Consider the following 24,080-nt stretch of genomic DNA (forward strand, 5'->3'; position numbering starts at 1 on the left):
GGCTTGAGGCGCCCGACGCGTGTTGGGTGGCAGCTGTAGGACCCCGCCTGGTTGCAGACGGAGAGAAAGAGAGAAAGGCAGATATCGGTTCAACGCCTGTCTGTGTTACTGTCTGTTACCGTTTATTTTTGTTATCATCACCACCATCAGTATCCCGGTGGTTTACAACAAAGGGAAAGGTCGGGGGTGACCGAGAACGCCTGTGTGGATATTCATTTCTGGTGCTGTGTTGAAACCGAAGGTTTTATTTTATTTTATTTTTTATTAACTTATATTTGGTGACTATCGCGGCGATCCATGATGAATACCCTAGATTCGGTGGATCGTGTCGAGTTGTGCGAGAGTCTGATGACATGGGTGAGTTTCCTTTCTGCTGTCGACACATCTGATCTAGTTATACAATGTAATTTAAAATAAGTTTCCCAGTCTGCTCGCTGCTGTTCTGTATTGCTACAGCTGGAATGAATATCCTATGTCTTTTCCTGACAGCTGATGTCGTAAGAGCCTCTGAAGGGTGCTGTCCTAATATGTAAATAATATTGTACTAACCATGCTGTACTTTAAAACGGCAGGTTGTGATTAGCAGACTGTCCCAGGTCATTATTGTTAAGATTTCCTCCCCCGACTGAAGTTAACTTATAGACCAGTTAATTGAGTTTGTAGACTACAATCATAGGGAAGCCACGTAGAACTGCCTGCGTGTTTGTGCGGCAGTGGTCCGTCGCAGCTTTTTATTTTCACCACTCAGTTTTGGGGACATCGCTATCCAAAAAAAAAAAAAAAAAGTTGCAAAGCTAAATGGAGAGGGTGACTATTGTACTGTGATCTGAACGGCCCGGGATGTCTGACTCGGTTGATGTTGCAAGCTTGACAGCGGGTTGATGTAAGTGTACTCCGCCCTTGTTAGTTAGTTACAGTACATTACTAGGCATAACGTGTATTTCTAGTTTAAAGCCAACATTTGTGTTTTCTTTCTTTAATAATAATAATAATAGTGTAATTTACATCAGTGCCACCTGGATATGATTTTAAGTTCTTCTACTTTATGCACCATCATCTAAAATGATGCTTTGTGTGTGTCGTTTACTAAAGTAATAACTAGAAATGTTTAACTTGATATCATTTCACCAAGTCCGTTCCATTGTGAAGACAGACGGTTCTCCCATACTGTTGTCATACATGTATATATTATTTTGATGCATACTTTGGCATTTCAATTGTTTTTTTTGTTTTTTTTTGTTTTTTAACGTGGATACCAGTAGTTAACTATCTATATGTATGCTGTGGAGTTCATTGTACCTGGTCTTGTAGGGTGTGAACTTGCTGTTCAATTGGTATTCCTGAAAACATTCCTATATTCCCACGCAGTACACATTTTAGTGCAGCAGTGTGTGTTGTTCAATCAGCTGGTTATTGGTAGAGAGGTGCTACCTGATTTGATACTGTATCACGTGGCGCATTGTTCTTGTGTTATTTCAGATTGGTGGAGCTTCTGCTTTGTCCAGACTTGCTCTCAGAATGAGCATGCAGTGATTTGGGATTTTATACAAGGCACTGCAACAGTGTTTAGTTGGTCATGGACAATGCTAGTAGTTCAGAAGAATTACTTTTTTAGTGTACGGTCTATTTTACGCCACTGTGGAAATGCATTAACAGTTTAAATTCACTTTGATGTATAATTTACTCATTGTGATACACATATGTGAAGATGTCACTGCAGACAGTGGAGCATGTGCTAATTTGTGGTGTTGCATGGCCTTTTCTTTGACTGACAAGTACCGTAAAAAACGGTGTATAAGTCGCTACCCTCGTTTTAGGACCCCCTAAAATACCTAGAAAATAGACTTATACAAAGGTTTTTACAGTAAACTATGCAGCAACAAATTCAGTCCAGTGATCCAGTTTCAGCCTTTTGTTTACTGTCTACTTTTTACTGTAATACATAAATTACTCCCCTTTTCTTCAAAAAGTAAAACATTTGTCTTAATTAAATATCTGATGTGTTTAGTTCTCTAACTTAGCAGGTGTTTTAAAAATAATAATTTTACAAATATTTTGCTATTTAATATTATTCACATAGCCTACTGTGCAAAAAAAAAAAAAAACTTTGAAAACCTCCAGTATTTCCTAGCCATGGTAATTAATCACTGGTGTTACGTTGTCCATGTTTTGGCAATAGGTTACAGTATTTGTTGCGAGTAGAGTGAGATTAAATAGTTTTTGTGGTAGCTGTTGAAACTCAGGCAGTACTACTTTTGGAGAAGTGAACAGCAACTGTGTAATTCTGTGTTAATTGTGTGGACTTTTTTCAGTGGAATGCAATTCAGTGTCTTTTTGTATCCGGTGGAGGTTAGTAGAACTCTGGACTTGTGTGATGGAGGAGCTGCCATTCTGTGATAGCTAGTGTCCTGCTGTACGGATCATGAAGTAGACACGCAGTGCTTGAGTTTGTAGAACTTATCTGAAAATACAGGTTCAAGTGTTGTAAAAATTGTGAATTGATAGAAGATTTAGTTTGAGGTAAAAAAAAATAACAAAATGGTAATTGTGCTGGACCATATGTCTTTGCGCCAATCTGCTTACTGTACACATTTATGAAGGTACTGTACAGCATGAATGATAAGGGGCAGTTGCCTAGATAGTATAATTTTCATACTGCAGGTGAATAAATATGGCAAAAAAATACATAAGGCAGAATTATTTAATACTAAAAAATGGTTGCTTAATGTAAAATGAAGACGATACTTGGCTGACCTGCATTTTTGCCTTCTCTGTCCCCTTTCCTTCCTGCAGAGGATGAACCTAGACTGAACATTATTTATCTGCCAGTGCGAACTGTATACCCATTTCTTTTCTATTTGTGGGCAGTGTACAGTAATTTGACCCAAAATAACTGTTGTGTCTTGTCTGTAAGGGGAAGACATTCTGTTGTTGTCAGCTGTCTTAACATTTTCCTAATCGTTTTATGCGAATATGAATTTGTTGATGGGATCCTGTGCTTTTGCATGTGGGCAGAAGGGTTTACAGTTCTAGGCTTGCATTTGGATATCCCAAGGTAAAGGTCATAGCTAGGTCATACAATGAAGCAACATTACAGATACAGTAAACCAAAGCTGTACTATCTCTCGTCTTGCTAAGGTATATTTCTCTAACAACAAGGATATCGGCAGCTTACAGAAAACAACAAATAAACATACATTACTATGGTGATTATTTTCCCTTAGATCTTTTTAAAAAGAATTTCCTATTGAAAATGTGCAACCTGAAGTATAGAATGGTGCTTTTATGGTGTCATGTACTGTATGATGGCATCAGCTGCTTTGGTATCCTTCTGCAGCAGAATGTTTAGAGAGAAAAAGACATACAAAACTTTACTGTGGTACGGTTGATCTGCAGTGACCCTTGAAACTCCTCCACGCGAGCACCGGTTCAGTTGTGAAGTGAAGGAACATGTTACTGTCCTGTTTACTGCTTTAAAAATGTCTTATTAGTGTGGGGACGTAAAGAGCAGTGATTCTTTAACTACTAGGCTACTACTTGACATTAGACTAATGGAGAAATGTTCTAATGCATTAATGATGCCCCCATTTAGAAGGATTGACCATATTTGATTCCAATGCATCCTTCCAGGCGATGACCTCTGTGTCTGTTTAGAAGGAATAAATTTTATTTATTTAATTTTTTTGTGTGTGTCCACAATGTGATGTCAGCTGCCAAGAAAGGGAGACATTGGTTGTCACTTATTTTGTTTATTTAAAATACCTGTCATACAGTAAGCTTCTCAATCATGGCACTGTCCTTTCAGCAACAGTGTTACTGTTATGTACTGTAGACAACTGAACAGGACACTTAAGGACATAACTTACTGTACAAGGTTCAAAACAAAAACAATGCAGTCTAAAAAGATTTTAAGTTCACTAGATTGAGATTTTATGTTGAAAGGGCTGGCTAAATTACATGATATAAACATTAAAATGACCTGATACAGTTGACAAGTTAAACTACTGTAGATCAAGGTCACAACTTGTTTCAGTTTTAACCCACCACTGATTTTATCCTGCTACCTTCTGTAACTATTACATCCCTTTGCATTTGAACTCTTATGAACTGATGTTACCAGATCACTTGGGAACTAGCTGTCGGAAACTTTCTTTGTGGCCTGTGGTTTTATAAGCATCTTATGTTCTAATTTATAAGAGACTGTCACGATTTCAAAGTGTCATCATTTTGTGTTGCTGCTTGACATTTTGCTCTAAGCTGTTAATAAGAGAGGGAACATATCTGTGCTTTTGATGTACAGGTAAGCAGGGACAACCCACATTTTTGCTTCCGTTAAACAAGTTTTAAAGTACTGTCCATATTAGTTGAAACTTTTCAAAGTTTGAAACTTTTCAAGCATACAGTAAGTGGTATTAAAACAATCCAAGCCTGTTGGTGAAAATGGCACATGCTGTTAAAGTTCTAAAATGAAACTAATAACTTCTTAATTATTTTTATTGTTATATATATTTTTTTTACTTTCAGCTAATGCAGTAGGAAGTAGTATCATGAGTTGCAAAGACTAAAGAAAAAAATGACCTTGATTTTTTTATTTTAAATATATATATATATATATATATATATATATAATATATATATATATATATATATATATATATATATATATATATATATATATATATATAAAATAAAATTGTAAGATTTTCACACATACAGACAAATGCAAAACAAAACCATGCAAGCCACTGAGCAGTGTGCCCTTGTATTAAAGGGTCTGAACTGCTGAAAGGAGGGCGCTACCAGTATTGGTTTAAAGTTCCTACACATTAGCCTTGGTTTCTGTTAAAAATATGGGGTGCAATGTCAAACAAGCTGTGCGCACCCAACATATATAAGCCATCATGCATGTGTCAATAGAGGAGCATGGCTAAATCACTCCCCCATGCATGTGTCAATAGAGGAGCGTGGCTAGATCACTCCCCCATGCATGTGTCAACAGAGGAGTGTGGCTGGATCAGCCATCATGCATGTGTCAATAGAAGAGCGTGGCTGGATCACTCCCCCATGCATGTGTCAATAGAGGAGTGTGGCTGGATCACTCCCCCATGCGTGTGTCAATAGAGGAGCGTGGCTGGATCAGCCCTCATGCTTATACAAAGGATGGGATTGGTGGTGAAAACATACATCCTAAATACAGAAATGTAAACCTCGTTCCACTCAACTATAAACCCTCCTGGGCCTAATATAAAGAAATGTGGCACTGCCATGATGTACTGTATTTAAATTGATATGTAGTATTCATTATTGGTTTTCTGTGACAAACACATAACTGACTTGCAATTTTTAGTTACGACAAATAAAGCATTTTATTTGGGGTCATTTTACCAAAGTAGACATTAAAACAGTAAAATTCACTCATTGCAATAAGACTGAGCTACGTGAACAGCACAGGGACAATAATCAGTACTTACAGAATGATATAAGCAGGTATCTACCTACTTTCAGAGAGAAGCCTTGACGCAAACGTTAGAGAGTAAACAATAATCAAAGCTACAAACAAAATAGTATGTTACTTTACTACCGTTTTCCAAAAATGTATCTTGCATTAATTCTTTCTTACATTTTGCCAAGTTGAATTATTTAATCGTAATGTAGTAACCACTGTAATTGAATATTTATTGTATGTGATTTTTTTTCTTAAATAAATACAAAATCAGAATATCTACATTGCTATTCTTTTTCATTGAAAGTGTTTATATAGTATGGTAAAGTAGTTTAAATGATAAACATCCACAAAATGTTTAGCCTAAATGTATAATCTATGTAACGTAAATTTACAGCCCTAGTTTTTCTGTGTCTATAGTTTGTAGAAGGTGCTTCACATTTATTATTAATGTAATCTCTGTGGTATTAGACATTCACATTTGGGATTATTATATCACATTTAACAATTTGAAAAGAGACTTCAGAATACTAAAGGAACTGTAGTCAGAGATGAGGCTCTGTGATCAGTAGATCCTGGGTGTGACCCTGGGTAATGCCATTTCACCTCCTTAGGCCTGATCCTGTGTACTGGTTTACTTTGAACCAGTAAAACTCCCTGCTTCCTTTTTTCAATAGACTAGTCTGCATCCTGTTAACTGTTGGGGAAATACTGTAAAACAAAGAGGATGCATTCCAGACTCTGTAGAAGGTTCTGTTGCTTGACCTGGGGGTAAACCAACCCTTGGGAAAAATGTGGCTTCAGGAGTCTTTTATTACCCTGGCTGTGCATGTCTGCAAATCCAATGCAGATAAAGTCTAAGGTTTCCAAATACAGTAATGTTATCCCAATATTTCACATTATTTGGATATGTACTTTTGCAATTAGGTTTATTCAGAATGTTTTTGACGGCAGCAGGAGCCTGATTTATTTATTTATTTTTTTTGCTTGTCAGATGCCCGCCTTATGCAGGGCGAGTTAACAAGTTATTTATTACAATATAGCTACAATATAGCTAAGAGATTACAATACAGCTAAGAAAAAAAGCAGTACAGCTTTTTGTTTGGGGATTTTTTTAGTTTCTGTTTACACTTTTTATGTCAAATGAAATGATTTTTGCAGTTATTGTACACGGTGTGTTTGTTTCGGTAGGTTATATGCAAATGTGCTTTGTATGTGTACTGCATATGTGCAACTAATGTTATAAACTGCAAAAAATGTTTGCCTTGCTTCACTCGGCACCATACATCCTCAGTCTTGGCTCCTTTGCTCTGCTCAAATCCTGGGGAGATTTTTGATGTATTCAGAGTTAATTGATTTAAATCATGTTTGTAATGTAAACTATTTCCTGTGACGTCAGACCTTAGGTACTTGCCCGTGCACCCGAAGTTGGGGCCCACCTATATTTCCATTCCTAGCTACGCCCCTGGTATACAGTACTTTGTTTCTCCATGTACAGTAACAAATAAAAAACAGCAAAATCTGCATTAATTTTGCTTTTATTTGAACATTCACTTGCTGTAAGATACAGTACTTTCAGTGACTTCAGGGTGGCTTCTATTTGTCTATATTTAAGCAGACTGGATGTGAACACATCTTAAATTTCATTACATAACTCCATGCTTCTCCCCTCTAGCCCTTTTCTGTAGGCAAGATTACAATGGTGTGACATGAAACGACTGTTTTACAACATTACTCTTAGGTGAATACAATCTTATTATTGTATACAGTGCTTAAAATACACTAGTAAATTACAGTGTACATCCAGGCTAATACGCGCCAGTAATGCATTATGGGGGATTGTGGCAAAGTGGTTTGTAGTGCTCCGGTGTATAGGTGAGTTGAGGTGCTCCAACAAAGGACAAACACGAAGTCTACCGGTCAGGTTTCTTTTAATGCCCTTTAAACCGGGTTTCAAATAATAAAGCTGGCTCTACCCAGCAATGGGTATTGCCATTGAAAACTGGACCCAAAATAATAAAGCTGGTTCTACCCAGCAATGGGTATTACCAGCTACAAAACAAAGGGGTTGCAGTCCCGAAATAATAAACACAAAAACACGTCTCCAAACTGGGTGCTGGTGCTGAGTGCTGGTGCTGAGTGCTGGTGCTCGTGCGCGTTCAGGTCCGGGCTTCTTGCTGCAGCTCCAGCTTCGTATCAGCCGTCTGGCAAAACAAACACAATACTCCTCAATGACCCCACACTTCATTCAAGATTCCGTCCTTGTCTCCTCCCATTAACCACAACAAAGGAGCCGATTACGGCGTCACGTCCCCCTAAAGTACCCTAAGCCCCGCCCCCTCCGATAGCTAGTTCAATCACGTCTCCTCCAATTCATGACTGAAACTTCGCTCACCGTACTAGGGCGATGACTCCAGGTACCGTAACGCCCCCCTCTTCCTGAATGGCCGGCTCCCGATTGTCCCCAGGATGAACTGCCCAACCATTCAGTAGGAAGCCCGCAGCTCCTGTTGTACAGTGCCCTCACCGGTCGAGAGGGAAATTGTTGATTTGGATTCATTCGCTCTCCGTCACAGGGATGTATAGGCGAGTGCAAGTAATTACGGATGCAAAATTAAAATTGCATTGCAGCCAGGCAATTATTTTGCATTGCGCCCTATGTAAGCATAAGAGCAATACAAATTACACTGCACACGCAATTAAGATAATGAGGGTCTCAATGAGCGCATCGGTCTATTTAGCGGACGCATTTGGAGAGTTAGGAGTACAGAGAGCAGTATTCGCTGTATGACATTTCTGGAGCACGAAAATAGGAAGCAAAAAAATAATGTCAGAAGGGCAGCAAAGTCCTCTTTGCATATGGGGTGGGGTGGGGGAGTTTGAGGTTTTCTGAGAAGTACTGAGAGTCCTTATGTCTCAGGTTACTCGGTTTGAAACAGAGTTGTTTGAAAAAGCCTCAACCAACATCAGTTCTTCTCCGAACGTGTTCCTGCCTCTCCTTAACAAGAGCCAAGTGTTGCCGCATATCAGGAAGTGTACCACAGCAGCCATCCTGAAGCCATTGATAGGTCTCTGCAGGTGTGTGCTTTTATACAGCTCTTAATTACTCGCTTCTACTATGGTTTGCACCTTGTAAGAAGAGGTGTAAAGTTTTTGGAGGGTCAGCAAGGCAAAATGCTTACATCACATAATGTTTGCATTTTTAGATACTGGTAAAATCAGACTCTATGGCTGCTAAATGCCGTTTACAGCAGCATTATGGGGGTTTGGCACCCCACAAATCACTTTGTGCGTATCCTTACATCACCCCCTATATGTATAAAAGAGGGGGTTTATGTGCTTACTTGAATTTTACTGGCCACTGAGAACAGTAACACATGGCATTTCCTGCATCTATGTTAATTACTGAAAAGTGCCAATTTGTTCATAAATTGGTTCAGAAATCCTTATTTACAGCAGGGCTCTCCAAAACTCCCATTGAGGCTGTAGGCCTCTCAACTAAAAAAAACCTGAAGGTCCTAGGAGAAATTTTGGGGGTCCCAGTGAAAATGTTGGTGGACACAGTAAAGTACAAAGTCTTAATGTTATGGTACATCTCATGTTTTTTAATTTATGAAAATTGTCAGTTTTTAACAATAAGAAACAAACACTAAAAGCCACACACATTTTTTTTTTTGTTCTGTCTAAAAGAATGAAGAGCATCCACCACTGCTCTTAATATTAAAGGAGACCAAATTCTTCAGAAGTTATATTTTTCTACCGAGTTCCCCAAACTAACTAACTTGCTTATTCAGTATTGCAAACTACGCATGCTCGGCTCTCAGTGCCAGAACACTAAGCTGTAGGAAAGTGGGAAGTGAATTCCTGCTTTCGTTTCATTTCTTAAAACTGGATAACATAATTTATATCAAACTTAGCTCGATGGGAGCAGATTTTTTTGTAACATATTTCGTATGATCGGCTAGTAGTGAAAGGTGATGTAGGTGCTCCAGACAACAACAAACACAAGACAGTTCACAGTTCCCAGCTTTAGTTTTTTGCTGTGTTGCGTGTCAACAACACTTTAAATAATAATTTGCAGAGGCTCTACACAATAATGTGTATTGCATCATGCTTAAGAGGAGGGCTACAGTACCAAACAAACAATACACAAAAAGGAAGCACACACTTTCAACACAGTGTGTGCTCACGGTGCAGTGGGGTGCAGGTTGTCAGTGGTACTCTGTGTACTCCGGGCTTGAGTGCTGGCCACAAGCAACAGCTCCCGAACTCTTTAGCTGTCTACCAAGAACAAACAGCAACAATTTGTCAGGTACAAAAACATGAAAACACTTACAATCCCACAGTCCTTGTTTCCTCCCATCAACCACAACAAAGGAACCGATTACGGTGTCACGTCCCCCTAAAGTATCCTCAGCCCCGCCACCCTCCGCTAGTTCAATCACGTCTCCTCCAATTTATGAATGAAACTTTGCTTACCGTAGTAGAGCGATGATGCCTGGTACCGTGACCCGTCCCTTTCCTGAATGGCTTCCGACTGCCCCAGGAATGAACTGCCCAACCATTCAGTACGGGGCACACAATTCCTGCTATACAGTGCTCTCTCAGTTCGAGAGGGAGATTGTGAGAATGAGCGAATGAATCCGAATCAACAAAGGGAGATTTAAATGATCGAATTTCTTTGTTACTTTGTAGCTACAGTCATCAGAAAAAGAAAAAAAAAAACTGCACAACATCAGGACTACCATTAATTCTGCCAGAATTGATAAGCAACCAGTAGACCCTTAAACTTAGCAGTATTACTATAGTACAGCAAAAAAAAATCCATGAAACTTCTGAACTATTTATTTCTGTCAGCAGCCAATAACATTTTCAAAAACAATTATTTATGGTTTGGAAACGGTTAGTGAGAAAACCTGAAATGGATTTCTGTAAAACAAGCAACTGTACACAGGCAGTCACGCGAAAAGGGTGCAACTCAGTATAGGTTCAGTCCTTGGTCCGCTCTGATCCAGGTATTCCCAGGTCCATGTTTTCCAGTTCTCCAGAGCAGGAACTACAACAAGGAGTATTGCTTGCTAACATCCTGAAGCTTGATTTATAATAATAATAATAATAATAATAATAATAATAATAATAATAATAATAGGGCTGCCCATGTTAGACAGACACGCTTCCCGGGGACACAGACAATGCAAACGTGAGACTCTCGACAAGCCCTGCATGTGCAAAGGACGCGTCCCCAAGAGCCTTGTACGGTATTACAAAACTGACAGTAAAACATAATGCGAGAAGGGGGTTTATTTACCTACAGTAGTACCAGAACAACCCCAAATACAGTATAGAGCAGGATCATTTATACAGATCAATGAAGATTTTAAACATAAACAGCAACATCAGGCTCTTCACAAAAATCCGGTAGTCTCATATTTGAAAATGTTCTAGCCTCCAGTAAATTATAGTTTGGCCACTGTATGTTTTTTGTAACTGTTTGGAATATAATGAATATCTGCACTAGGGTAAGTGTGAAAAAAGACCAAGTTCAACCTTCTTTTTTTTTTTCTTTTCTCCAACACACAATGGAAATCAATATTCCTCGCTTGGCTAATTGGTTGTAGGCCTGTTCATTGCCATTAGGGATGAAAGTACAGCCAGGGCCAGGGGCTGCCTCTAATCCTCTACAGAATGTCAGTATGAGGGGTTGTACAGCAGTTTGAAAGCACATTCAGGGGTGCAAATTGTTAAAAGTTTATCATCACAGAGCCTACCAGTGCTAAATTATCACAGAATAGTCCACAACAACAATAAAAAGTACAAAGAAACCTATTTGAAATACAGACTTAAACTAGGGGAAAACCTAATTCACAAATCTGTTGTGCTGGTTCCATTTCTAATTATTACTCACAATTACTACAACTAATGTAATCAATACTCGCTCCCTAAGCATGGCGTATAGACAAAACAGGCAGATAATAATAATAATAATAATAATAATAAATAATAATAATAATAATAATAATAATAATAACACGACTTGGCAATTATGTGTTACTGATTAGGAAATGTATTATTCATTTTAATATGACACTTAAATATGATAATTAAAATACAAATGAAACTTGTATAAATGTTCAGTACTAACATTCAGCCAATGTATTTTTGGCGCTTAAAACTCCACCACAGTTGTGCAAGAAACAAACGGTTAGTGCTTTTACTGATTTTTTTTATTTTTATTTTTTTTCCATCTGACATTCTGGATTATCGGAAGAAAGATTTTTGCTCTTTCAAGCTTCAACCAAACATATCTGCTTCTGTTTGCTCATTACTACCACTAAATAAACAGTACAATCCTATAAGCTTCAAATCTCTGTTTGTTTCGTTTCAACCAATAGCACAAGATTATATACAAGTCCACCCTTACAAAGCTGAAATTTTGCAAACCAATGGTGTGCACCGTGCGTAACGTGCATACGACTGCGGGCGTAAGTGGCCATGTGAGTAGTACAGCCCCTGTGAGAAACTATCACCATCTATGGTTGCTGTGCAAAAAAAAAAAAAAATGAGACACTTATACTGGTGCTGGGATTTAATGTTGCTGGCACTATATGATGTACCCTGGCACTAGAAACTAGTGCCATAGAGCCAAATCTGCACCTGTGACATTAGCCCCCATGTGTCTAATGGCATTATACTCACAGGAATTGTTGGTTTGAGCAGACAGCTAGGGTCCTTGCTGTATGCCAGCATTGTTATTTAGGCTCAGGTCACCGCTGCCACCCCTGCGCTGACTCGGGAGCGGCGAAGACGAACACATGCTGTCCTCCGAAGTGTGTGCCGTCAGCTCTACTGGCAGTGTGCTCCGTATAATGTACTGCCAAATGCTTTTGTTCTTAGCTGATGGGTTTGATAGAATGGAATGTAATTAATCTATGAACTTCTCAAAGAAATTAAAAATTGGTTTCTGGAGAGCAAAGCACTGCAAACCAGGCTGTAGCAACTAATGGTATTATGCTGTATGTTTCCATCTCTGCTCATGAAACCAGTCTGTACAAGTCAAGTCTTATTATGTTTAAAAAAAAAAAAAAAAAGGCTTCTGCCAGTTCCATGCAGTCTAAACCCAATTTGTGATCAAATGGTTAAAGTATGTCAATGTTTCATTTGCATTTGAGCACCCAAGTCATCTGCCCAAAATCTAAATTAGGTCGATAAAGTCCCAATTCACATTGGTTTGATTTTTGTTCTGCAACTGAAGATAATAAAGGAACACAGGTGTAAAAAAAAAAAAAAAAAAAAAAAAAAAAAAACTGTAATAGTGAATGCAAGATTTTCTTAAATCATGACTTTTTTTTAGTTTTTATGTCTTTTAGGATTTTGTTACAATTTAAACAGCCTTACTGAATAGCATTTCAAAGACGCATCTCTATGCACTGTACAGTTGAATGGCTTTTGCTGATTGATTAAACCTGTAAATGAATTTATAAATGAATTAACCAAGTTTCTACCAGAAAGCTCATTTAATTTCTGCATATATATATATAGAGAGAGAGAGAGAGAGAGAGAGAGACACACACACATTTTGTGCTGGAGAAAATGCAATTAAAATACTCTCCTCAATATGCACTTATAAAATTAGACTACTATTTATTGTTTCATAAAGAGATTTCCTTGAGCGATATGTTTAATTTAGCAATGGAGAATTGGCAGTGGGGCAGTCAATTATGTTAATCAGCTTTGATGAATCTCCTAGCATGCCTTTGGGAAACACAGTGTCAAGCAGCTGTTTGCGGACATCATTGCAAAGACTGAGGCACGTGTGCTACAATAGAAATGTAAATGAATGAAAAAAAACAAACACATGCAGTCAATAACAAAGTGTATTTTTTTTGTTAGTATACAGACTGTACTGTAAGGTGTTTGACCTCTGTTACAATTAAATGTCAGAAATGTTCTAGGATGAAAATTTGACAAACATAATAATTTTATAACTCTCTGCTGCTATGGCTACTGTATCTCCTTGGTTTGGTCTTTGGTATAACAGTTCAAGCATGGTTTTATACTGGGACTAAGGTGTGTGTGTGCGTGTGCGTGCGTGTGTGTGTGTGTGTGTGTAGCACTCATTCAGTTTCTTTTTCCAGAGATAAACATTTTTTTTTTTGTTTGTTTGTCTAGTATAGACATCATTTTCATTATGGAAAATAAATAGCATTGGGGTAAACATATTTCAGACAACAGAGGACACAACCCTTTTTTGCATACAGTTATGGCCAAAAGTTTGCATCTCTCAGAATTTTAGGATTGAGACCTTCATTAACAAAAAAAAAAAACAATACCCTATATGAACTTAATTTAGATATTTTATTTAACATCAGGTAATCAAAGAAACTACAAAATGATATCGCAAAAGTCTACCGGAAGCCATAATAGTAGTCCAGTGTTAGACTGTCAGCATTTCATTTAGTATAAACTACAAAGTGGTATCTAATGCAATATGTTAACTTTACTCAGCCAGTTTCATTTGACTTTATAAAGCAAAATGAGTTAATTCTATTGGGTGATGCAAAACTTTTGACCATAGCTGTACAGTACAGTACTGGAGCATGTCAAGTATGCATTGCACAATAGAAACTGGATGTGTTATACCTGCGTTGTTTGCTAGTAGTACTTTTTATAGCAGTCATGAGTGTATTATTAACAGATGCAACATCATTGCAGGATTCAAGTGAAAATACTGGCAGTGTTGATAAAACATCCAACAACCCTCCTTCCACAAATATCGGTCCATCAACCGAATTAAAATCAAGCACACAGGTAAACAACCTGTAAAGCGCGCTCTGGGATTCTTTACTGGATACGGTCTGATCCAAGGCTTTCAGAGTTCTCGTTCAACAACGAACAAAACAAATCTTCTGTCAGCAAGAATTGTTTTCTCGCTATATTTTATTATTATTATTATTATTATTATTATTATTATTATTATTATTATTATTATTATTATTATTATTATTATTATTTTAAATGTTCACATTTTAATACTGTATTTTATTTCAATTGCATTTGAAAACTGCTTTAGTAACAGCTTATCCAATGAATGGACATCTGGAAAGAATATTTGCTTTGACATTTTTCTACAAATGAGCATATTCGGGCACGGGATACTCTGTCGTGTGGGGAAATGATAGCAAAGCCACATTTTCACATGTCCTCAGAAATGATATCTGGCTAATAAATTACAACATGTAGGAATAGGTTTCTTTTTAGTGTTTGTTTGCTTGTTTATTTTACAATAATAGCATTAATTAAACAGTTGTTCGTCGTGTCAAAACGTTATCTGCAGTTTTTCTGTAAAGCTGATGGAAAGTCATGGGGTTTCAATGGGTGCTGATTATATAAGAAAAAACTACGCCTGGCAGTTTGTGGATGTGCTAAATGAACCAGTTGTGTCAGAAATTGTGAATGCTTTGCGGGAGTCGAGGTTCCATACTTTAATTTTAGACGAAAGCACAGACATAGCAACAGAGGCAGCTGCTGCTTTTCGTAAAATATATCTGTCAGAAGTAACTTTACATTTAACTTGTACTTCCAGTCCTACATATTTATGAATTGTAAAAATATATACTGTATTAAAGAATTAACAATGTGGCAGCAGCAAATAGCTAGTAAATTCAGAAATCTTATGCACAGAGGGATTGTTGTAATGTAGCTCCTGACAAATGGGGTTTTCTTTAGACCATACTTTTAAAGTGATTGTGTGAAAACTGAAATGCTAATTATAGCTTATTAATAATTATGGTTGGCCTTTGTGTGGTTATTATGTGGTTAAGTTATTTCGTTGTAGTTCCATATCACAGCCTTTTTCTTCTTTTAGTGTGGTTTAAAAATAAATCCAACTATGTAATAATATATCCAACCAAAATAGGTGCATTAAACTTTTGAGTATACTATTGTGTTTTTTATTTGATTTCTATGCTTTTTATTTAGAATTTAAGGTTAAGTTTCTCAAGATGGTTACAACTGGAGCAGTGATGGGGTCAAGGATCTACGTAGCAGAACAGCGTTTACCCACTTTTAATTTGGGCAATATAACGTTTACCAACATATTAGGGGTACAGAGTTTACTCACTTGTACTTTCCTGTGATATGCAAATCCTTGGTTAAAGACAAGATATTTTAATGGTGAGTGTCTTTTGTATTGCTGTGCGTAAGACTGATTGCTGAGAGCTCTCAGTCAGAACTGTGCTGCGCAAGTGGGCAGCGGGGCCACTGGACTGTGTGTTTTGTTTGTGTGAGTGTTCTGTGATTGGTTGTTTATGTTCTGTTAATGTTCGTTGTTAGGCACACTGGACCTGCAGGGCGGTGCGAGCAGCCTTCATTCTAACCCACGAAAGGACATTCGCAGAACTGTTCACATGAAGCGCACCATCGGCTCTGTGACTATTCACCAGGGGTCGGCACCACCAAGTTGCGCGACGGACACTTAACAAAATTACCGGACTCAGTGACGGATATGGGGGGTGTATAGCAAACAGCAGAGCACAGTCCGATTTAAAGCACATTCTCCCATATATATATAGAGGACCTAAGCACACAAATATCAATGAAGAGCAGCACAACTGTATATAGCTACAGTAGTTATCTAGGCATCATAATAATAATAATAATAATAATAATAATAATAATAAATTCAACTCATTTTGTGTTTTTGAATGTACCTTGCTGCCGTTGTTTTTACCTTAGCAATCTCCGTTTCTGGCAAGTAGTGCTGCTCCTCACACTCCCTCAGTATCTCTGTGACCGTGGCACTAGGGATAGACAGGTCGCTTGGAGTTATGAAAGATTCCCGTGTAGAATCCTCATTTGAAGGCCATTTAAACAGCTTTAAAATTACCTTGCAGCGTTTCTCCAGAGAACAGTATGCGTTGTGTAGATTTGAATTCTCTTTCTGCAGCGCTAGATTCGTTGATGCGAGAAGTGGCAAAACCCAATTCAAGAAACTTAGATATAGAATGAATTTAGGAGATTGTAGCATGTCATGGATGTTCTGGCAACTTGTTCTATAACTCGGTGACCCATTCCCAAATGCCTCTCTCTCAAAGTATTGCACTAGAGAATCCCGCAGTAACTCAAACCTCTCAACGCAGGCAGCCAAACTTAACCAGCAAATTTTTTTTGTAGTTAACCAGGTTTGAGTATTCCTCTTCATTTAGCTCACAGATCTGTCTAAACTCCTTTTTTTAAATGCCTCAGTGTTACTTTGATCGTGTCTTCCACAGTCAGGTATGACTGATTCAGCGTCTTTAGCCATTAAGACTTGGCGATTAGTCATACAGTGCTGGACAAATAAATCGCCATAGCGATCTTTCAGTCGCCTTGAAACACTTTCAGTTGCAGTCGCTTGAACAGTTTCACTGTAAAGATAGCCACCAAAATCCTCAGTGTTTCTTGACACAGTTTTTGCATTGCAATGCAGTCTTTGAAAAGGAGCAGAGTTTGGGTCAATTTTTTCAGCTATTTCTTTAAAAACGATGCCTGCTGTAAATGGCAGTTTGGCTTTTGCTAAACCATAGGCAAGGCAAAGATCATTCTGTGCATCTTTGAGATTGCGGTTGACAAAGTCGGTCATTTACTTTACCTGGCTTCCTCTGTTGGCTTTGGCCTCCTTGATGAATCTATCCTTCTCTACACTCGACATGTTTGAAGTCTTAGATATTTTTTTGCACTATTTTTCAGCATGGTCGCGAGCTACTGTTGACTTGAGTTGTTTCTTTACTTGGCCACATCTTGGGCACTCCATCAAATAATCTGTGGGTCTTTCAAAAATGAAATATTCTCTTTCCCAAGCTGGGTTGAACGATCTTTTTTTTAAAATTTTAAACGCCATGTATTTTTTCAATGTTCAGAAAAAGAAAACAGTGCACAACGTGAACGTACCTAACGCTTAATCGGATTGTATAACAAGGCTTCAGTAGGCGGTTCAGTGTCATCAAAATTCTGCAGTAAGCATCGCAATTGCAATATGTACATAGATAAATCATGTCTTTTTTCAACAGAGATTGTAAATCGTACTTTTTTAAAATAAATTACCATGGACCTCAAACTTTTTACCACGGACACCTTGCCGATCCCTGCTGTTCACACGTGAACAGCACCTGAGAGGGGAAATAACGTATGGGGGGCTGTGGTTGGCTGAGGGCCAATAACAATGTATCTGTTCATGTTTGTCTGTTCTTCAATCTGTCTGTTCCACTCCACCAAATAGGGGAGTTTACCCACTTCTTTATTTACCACTACACCACTTAATTGAGGGCAGTGCAGACGCAAGTGTTTTATACAGTTTTATGAAGCAGTTCTATGTAGACCACTAGTTAAGCATGCAGTCTATATTTATGATAACTGATGGGCTGGAGTTATGATAGGCTCTCAGACAGGCTTCACAAAGGTAAATACACACTTCATAAAACTTCTATATTTATGTTTTCTCGGAGGGTGAATCGGTGGCAGAGCCAGAATAAATGTCTTGTATATGTTTCAGTTTAAAGAAAATTGTAACATTGTTGAGATACCTGTGTTGGAATATTGTTTCAAAATTTTATAATGTGTCAACAATAATAAATTAAACAGTTGATGTGTTTCTGAAAGTTTCTCACTAAGAATTTACTCTTTCTCAGTCAAAATGGCAAGTTTCTCAGTATGTAAAAAGCCTAGTGGGAACGCTGGGTACTACTGAATACTTTCTCCATGTAAACACAGACATTGTCAGTATTATTTTAACTCCAGATCTTTAGAAAAAATACACAGTTTAGTATGGATTAAGGGTAATCAAGTGCAGTAGCTATTTTAAGTGAATATACTAATTTTAACAAGACCCTAATCAATTTAATGAATAATTTAGTACACTGATAGTTTCTTACAGAAAGTCCCAAAAAGTACAGAACCTTTATCTCACTGTTGACTTTAAAGAAGCACATTGAGATTAACACAGGCTCAAACAGGATCCCACTGCACTGAAACCTAATATTAAAGCCTCTCCACATGACTTGTCAGTGTTGGGTAACTGTATGATTAAACTGTTCTCAAAATATTTCTAGATTGTAGAGAGGGAGTGTGTGTGTTTTGTCCACAATGCACATTTTGTCCATTATACCTTTTGTTCATCTTATCCAGTGACAGTAATAAATGTGGGGAGCTCACACTACATGTTGGCTAACTGTATGCAAGTACAGTAAATTCATTTTGTAAAGTAAGCCAACAGTGCATTTTTACTGCAGTACTAAAGTTATAACAGGAGGAAAATTGTGACAATGAAAGCCATTCTATGCACTGTACTTACTGATTGTTATAACGCAGGCCTAATCTACTGTACATGCATTGTGTAAAGAGTGCATAGAGGACATGGAAAGTCTGGAGGTTACCAGCAGACAGATGTCTGCTTTATGTGAAAAATAAGTTTCTTAACACGATTATACAGTTCAGGACCATTGGAGCTTGAGTGTAGCTAATTGCGTTTTGCACACAAAGGACATAATTACTAGACTGAAGCTGGAACATTAAGCCCTGTAATTGGACACATCACTGTAGAATGGCAAAGTCTCCTAGCTTTAAAATGTGCCTGCATTATTTCCTGAGTGTGAGGACAGGAAGTTGGGTGTGCTGGATAGGCTGTGAGCCTGTATGGGCTATTGTTTACTTCTAGTGTTACTGTACGCTTACACAAGTACAGTACCGTTGTGGAACTGCATCTGTAATCACTGAAACTTGTGTGGCTTTTTACTTTACTTCTTCTCTCAGCTACTGTAGGTCTGTGTGCCTGTGTCCTTGATTCCTGTATTCTTGTAGAATGGAAATGTGGGAGGTGTTGTTGCACAAGACTTTTACCACTTCAGTAATTCTTGGTTTTGTCTCGCGTTCTTCACTGTAGGCTCATACTTGAAATGATCCTGAAAAAGATTTATTATAACATAGGCTTACTTGTATGTTTCAGAAACATTAATCAAAACATAGTAGGCTAAAGTTTCTTTACTACTGTAAATCTGCCATTATTTTGTGTTTGCAGTTAACTCAAAGGTTGCAATATAAATTCCCAAAATGGGTGAAAAGAGTCAATAAGGCGTAGTTTTGGTCCACGGCTTCCTTGAAAAATAAAATGAACATTTATCCAAAATTTGCATTGGCGAAATCTGGGAATGCTATTGTAAATTAACCATAGCCTGGAGATGAATCCCTTTTATTTATTTATTTATTTATTGATTTATTTTTCAGATACAAACCTTTGGTGTTGAAGCATCATGTAAAAAAATAGATGATCTCACGAATGGGGTTGTGATGGCTCAAGTTCTTCAAAAAATGTAAGTACTACATATGCTTTTTTGCTAGTTTTAAATTCATAATTTAGATAATAAATAAGTACAGTATACTGTTTTATTTTCGTATTTGTCTTGTAGGTTTCACTGTTTTCTCCAGAATATTCTCTTTTCAAACATGTCTAGCTCATTAAAGGAGACGATTTTCTATTCAGAGATATCAGGGTATTTAATAAGTAAGGGGTCTGAGTTTAGGAAAAATTGACAATACATTATCTGCCATTGTTGTGTCTTTGCAATAAACAAGTGGCCATAGACACATTTTCATAAAGCAATAACATTAGTTGTTAACTTGAAAACACTATTCAAACAAACTAATCATGCAAAAGGGGGTGTTATACATTGAAAAAAATTACTCGCTGTTTTATTTCTCTTTTTTTGCATTCCATTTAACAAAAACTAGGATTGCATCACAAAAGAAAATTAAAACATTGATTACTGTACAAGTCATTTCTTTTGCAGGTATATCCCTTCCCTTCCTGTGTCAGTATGGGTATTTGTGGTGTATACCTCCCTTTTTTTATCAATCTCCAATTATTCTGAGGAAGTTCTAGAAAATGGATTCGTAGCCAAATCGACTACGATGCCTCTGTTGTCTGATAACATTTTTATTTTTATTTTTGTTTGTAAAAAGCAATTCTAGATATGACTTTGAAATTCTCAATATAATTCTCAATAACGGTCTCTATAATATTAGCAATATCATGCGAAATTCAGCTATTCTTACACTGCACACGCTATCATATATATGTCCCGCATCTGCTCACTAATGATTGGACAGCTGCATTACAAGGGGCAGATCTTTGACTCTCCCATTGGTTAAACCTACTCAAGACCTTCAATGACAACAGGCCGGAGGAGAGTGAATTCTGAACCTGACGGTTCCTCTTGTACATCTAGAAGATAACCAAACAAAAAAAATAGAATACAATATTTATTTTTTTCGTGTTAAGTTTAACATTGTTTTTAATTAGAGGCTAGTTGAGAAATCGAACTATTAGCTGGCTAATTAGAGCATTTAATATTTCGGGTTATAAATAAACACATATATATATATATATATATATCACATATTGTCAATATAGGAGTTATTTCCATATCATATTCTTCAGCGCAACAAAAGAAATTCAGAACTGAAAGGGTTAAATGAGGAACTTAAAATTAATTTATGCCCTGACATTCACACAAGTACTAGACAGCTTGCTTAAACCTATGGTAAATGTCCCTAAATCTCACAAACACATAATATATATATATATGACTGATTTTATTGTTACTTTAACATGTTTACTGTTTATTTCACAGAGATCCTGCATACTTTGATGACAACTGGATAAACAGGATCAAAACAGAGGCTGGAGATAATTGGAGATTAAAGGTGGAGTACCAGGGGTTTTCTTTAAATTGGGAAAATTAGCATAGTGCATGTACTAGTATAGTATTCAAGGACACTTCTTAAAAAGAAATTTAAAAAGGCTAAATTATTGCAGGAGTTGTTGTGTCTTAGGCAGTGGGCCTACTGTTTTTGTTGAATTGGTTGAGTTCTGGAAAAAATATACAGTACTTGTCTTTCAAGAATAGGTGATAAAATCGCCATGGATTAATACAAAAAGTTGATTAGTTTCTGTGAACAGTCTTCCACTAACTGGCACGTAGAATATAATTGTATATCAAATTGTTTGCCTGCCAACACATTATCTTCAAGATACGTTGTTCAAACAGCAAGCTTCAACTGAACTTTTGCTTTTTTAGTATCACTTACTCTTTTTTTTATAGTTTGCCCTCAAACCATTTGTGCATCTTTATCGCATATGAATATCCTTCATATGAGAAGATGATTTGCCGTTTGCCTGGTACTAACAATCAAACAAGCAATTTGTTGCAAAGAGTTATGATTTATCTCTGCAAACAGTACAGATCTGAGTTCTGATTAGAGCTGAGCTTTTTAAAGCTGTCCAGTGTATTCATGATGACTTGGTACATGTGTTGATGAACGCTATTAGGGCTGTTATTTTTTACATGTCTGCTTTCAGCAGTCTGGTAATGTGTTTCCCTGCTATGCAATCAATTTGAAACATGTATCCTTACCTGACTTTTCTCTGTGTGGTTCAACTGGAGCTCTGGTGAGTTAGAAAGGCTGCCCAGTAGTTTTTTAATTGTTCCCCATCAATTAATAGGAGAAAACTTGATTCATTATGATAATTCATGGTAATTTAGTTTTAATGTCATCATTGTTATTCAGTTATATATCATGATGCAAGATCAAACCTGTCCTGTACCTCTGGACCACCAAATGGTTTTAAATGAGGAATAAATATATAACAACACATGGTTATGAATACTGTACCTCTGGAGGATTATTTACAAGGTTAGCCTAATTGACTAGAGCATGTACAAGTTTCTAGTACTTATTACCTGTAATAAATAAATAAATGAAGCTTATTGTACTGTTTTTATGAAAACTTATGAAATTAAAAACGTAATAAAAAATAGTAATTCAACAATGAATGTGAAGCATTGTGAGTATTTTACAATATTACAGTATTTTTTTGTACTTTTTTCCTGATAGAAAGTGTGTCTCTTGTACAGTGTATGATTTGCATTCTGATGTTGCTATTGGAGTGTAGTCTGGGGAATGGCTACAGTGGAACTCTACTGTAGCTCTAGAACGAATGTGGTGTTTTATTAGTGTTCCTCAGAGCACTCTACAGAGAGCTTACATGCTGGCCTTAATGACCAGCCAAAGGGGACAGATTCCTTTCAAGTTTTATAAAGTGTCACCAATCTGTCTATTATATTCTGCTGTATTGTTAGTTGTGGTTAATGCTAGAGCCTGACTCAGTATTACCATTCAGGCAGGAAATGTGAGTATTACTGTATTAAAATATCCTGTTATACATCAAAGGCATGTTGTGTTTGTTTTTTGTTTTTTTTTTCTGTTTGTATGTAACCAGTGTTTTTTTTTTATCTTTGTTACTGTAATACAAAGTGTACTGTATTACATGGATTGCATTATATTTTATATTTAAGTGTATCATTATTTATAAAAAAATACTGTAAATGGTGACTTTGCTGAATGTTTTAAATTGGAGATTTCCTGTCTTTAGAGGATTTAGAAATTTAGAATCAGTGGTCTTGGATCTTGTAGCCACTGGAAAAATGAATAAAATACAAGATTGATATACACAAAAGTCTTTGAAAAACCATTATTTAAATAAGTCCCAAGTTAAAGCTTTATGAAGAGATCCTCCACTGTTCTACTGTATAGATGTATCCTTATACATCAGTGTTCTTCTCTTGCAGATCAGCAACTTGAAGAAAATTTTAAAAGGCATTCTTGACTACAATCATGAGGTGAGAAAAATAGAGTGAAATTGTCCACATTAGAGTATTCAGTCAGATATCTAAAAGGTACATCTTATAGTTATGAAAAATGTGTCATCATTCCTGGCTGAAAAGCCATTGTATTGCTGACAAACAGCTTCTGTTTATTTCCACAGAAGAAGTAGAATATGGATGATTTAAAATGAGGGGGCTGGAGTAAATGTCTACCAGTTTTATCAGTAACTTCACAGCACTACGCTATACAAGGCATTCTGTAGCTGTTCTGTGTGATATGATTTAAAAATATCAGTGTACTGTATACTGTGGCTTTGCAGAAGCCAGCAATCAATTTTCTCCGTTGTTCTTCAGAGGACCGTCTCTGCGCTAAATGAATAGTCTTCTGGAGGGTTGTTGTAATTGCAGTGATGACAGTCAATCTGTTCATTTAGTATAAATATAGTCTTTTTGTTGTTTTTTAAGATTTTGGGGCAGCAGATTAATGACTTCACACTCCCGGATGTTAACCTGGTTGGAGAGCACTCTGATGCTGCTGAGCTCGGGAGAATGCTGCAGCTCATTTTGGGCTGTGCTGTTAACTGCGACCAGAAACAAGGTGGGGAATTGTGATTGATTTTTGGTGCCAGATTTCTTTTTCTATTTTGAGACTTTCTCTTTTTGAGATGCCAGCTGGGTCAATTTAAGGTGGTGAAATGGACTGCTGTCCAAAGATAAGTTCAACCAAACTTCTTTCAAATGAGACGTAAGGCCATGTTCTGAAAGCAACACTTGAGTGTTGGTTCACAGTTAAGTGGGCCAAGTTAAACGTTTCTGAATGTGATAACACAGTATTGACACTCAGGCTTTGTTTCTAAATATAACTGCTATGTGTATTTTAAACCCAGAGCCAAAAGGGTTATCTTATAGTTAGTGTTCCGGGTTTCTGGTTTATTCTGAAT

At 37.1% G+C, this 24,080-nt stretch overlaps 1 protein-coding gene across 4 annotated transcripts in view; it reads left to right on the plus strand.

The window, feature by feature from the left end:
* The first annotated feature begins 29 nt into the window (after positions 1–29).
* LOC121303595 (protein Hook homolog 3) overlaps positions 30–24,080 on the plus strand; it is a 61,150-nt gene continuing 37,099 nt past the window's right edge. For 2 of the 4 annotated variants that reach the window (XM_041234400.1, XM_041234390.1), the window contains exons 1-5: positions 31–357; positions 19,700–19,785; positions 21,106–21,178; positions 23,104–23,154; positions 23,605–23,737. In XM_041234400.1, coding sequence (XP_041090334.1) covers positions 298–357; positions 19,700–19,785; positions 21,106–21,178; positions 23,104–23,154; positions 23,605–23,737 — 403 coding nt within the window. In that variant the 5' untranslated portion in view covers positions 31–297. Of the gene's footprint in view, positions 358–19,699; positions 19,786–21,105; positions 21,179–23,103; positions 23,155–23,604; positions 23,738–24,080 lie in introns of all 4 variants that reach the window. The other 2 variants (XM_041234384.1, XM_041234410.1) reach the window with 2 other exon arrangements.

Source organism: Polyodon spathula, chromosome 2, assembly GCF_017654505.1.
Source record: "Polyodon spathula isolate WHYD16114869_AA chromosome 2, ASM1765450v1, whole genome shotgun sequence".
Classification (NCBI taxonomy): domain Eukaryota; kingdom Metazoa; phylum Chordata; class Actinopteri; order Acipenseriformes; family Polyodontidae; genus Polyodon; species Polyodon spathula.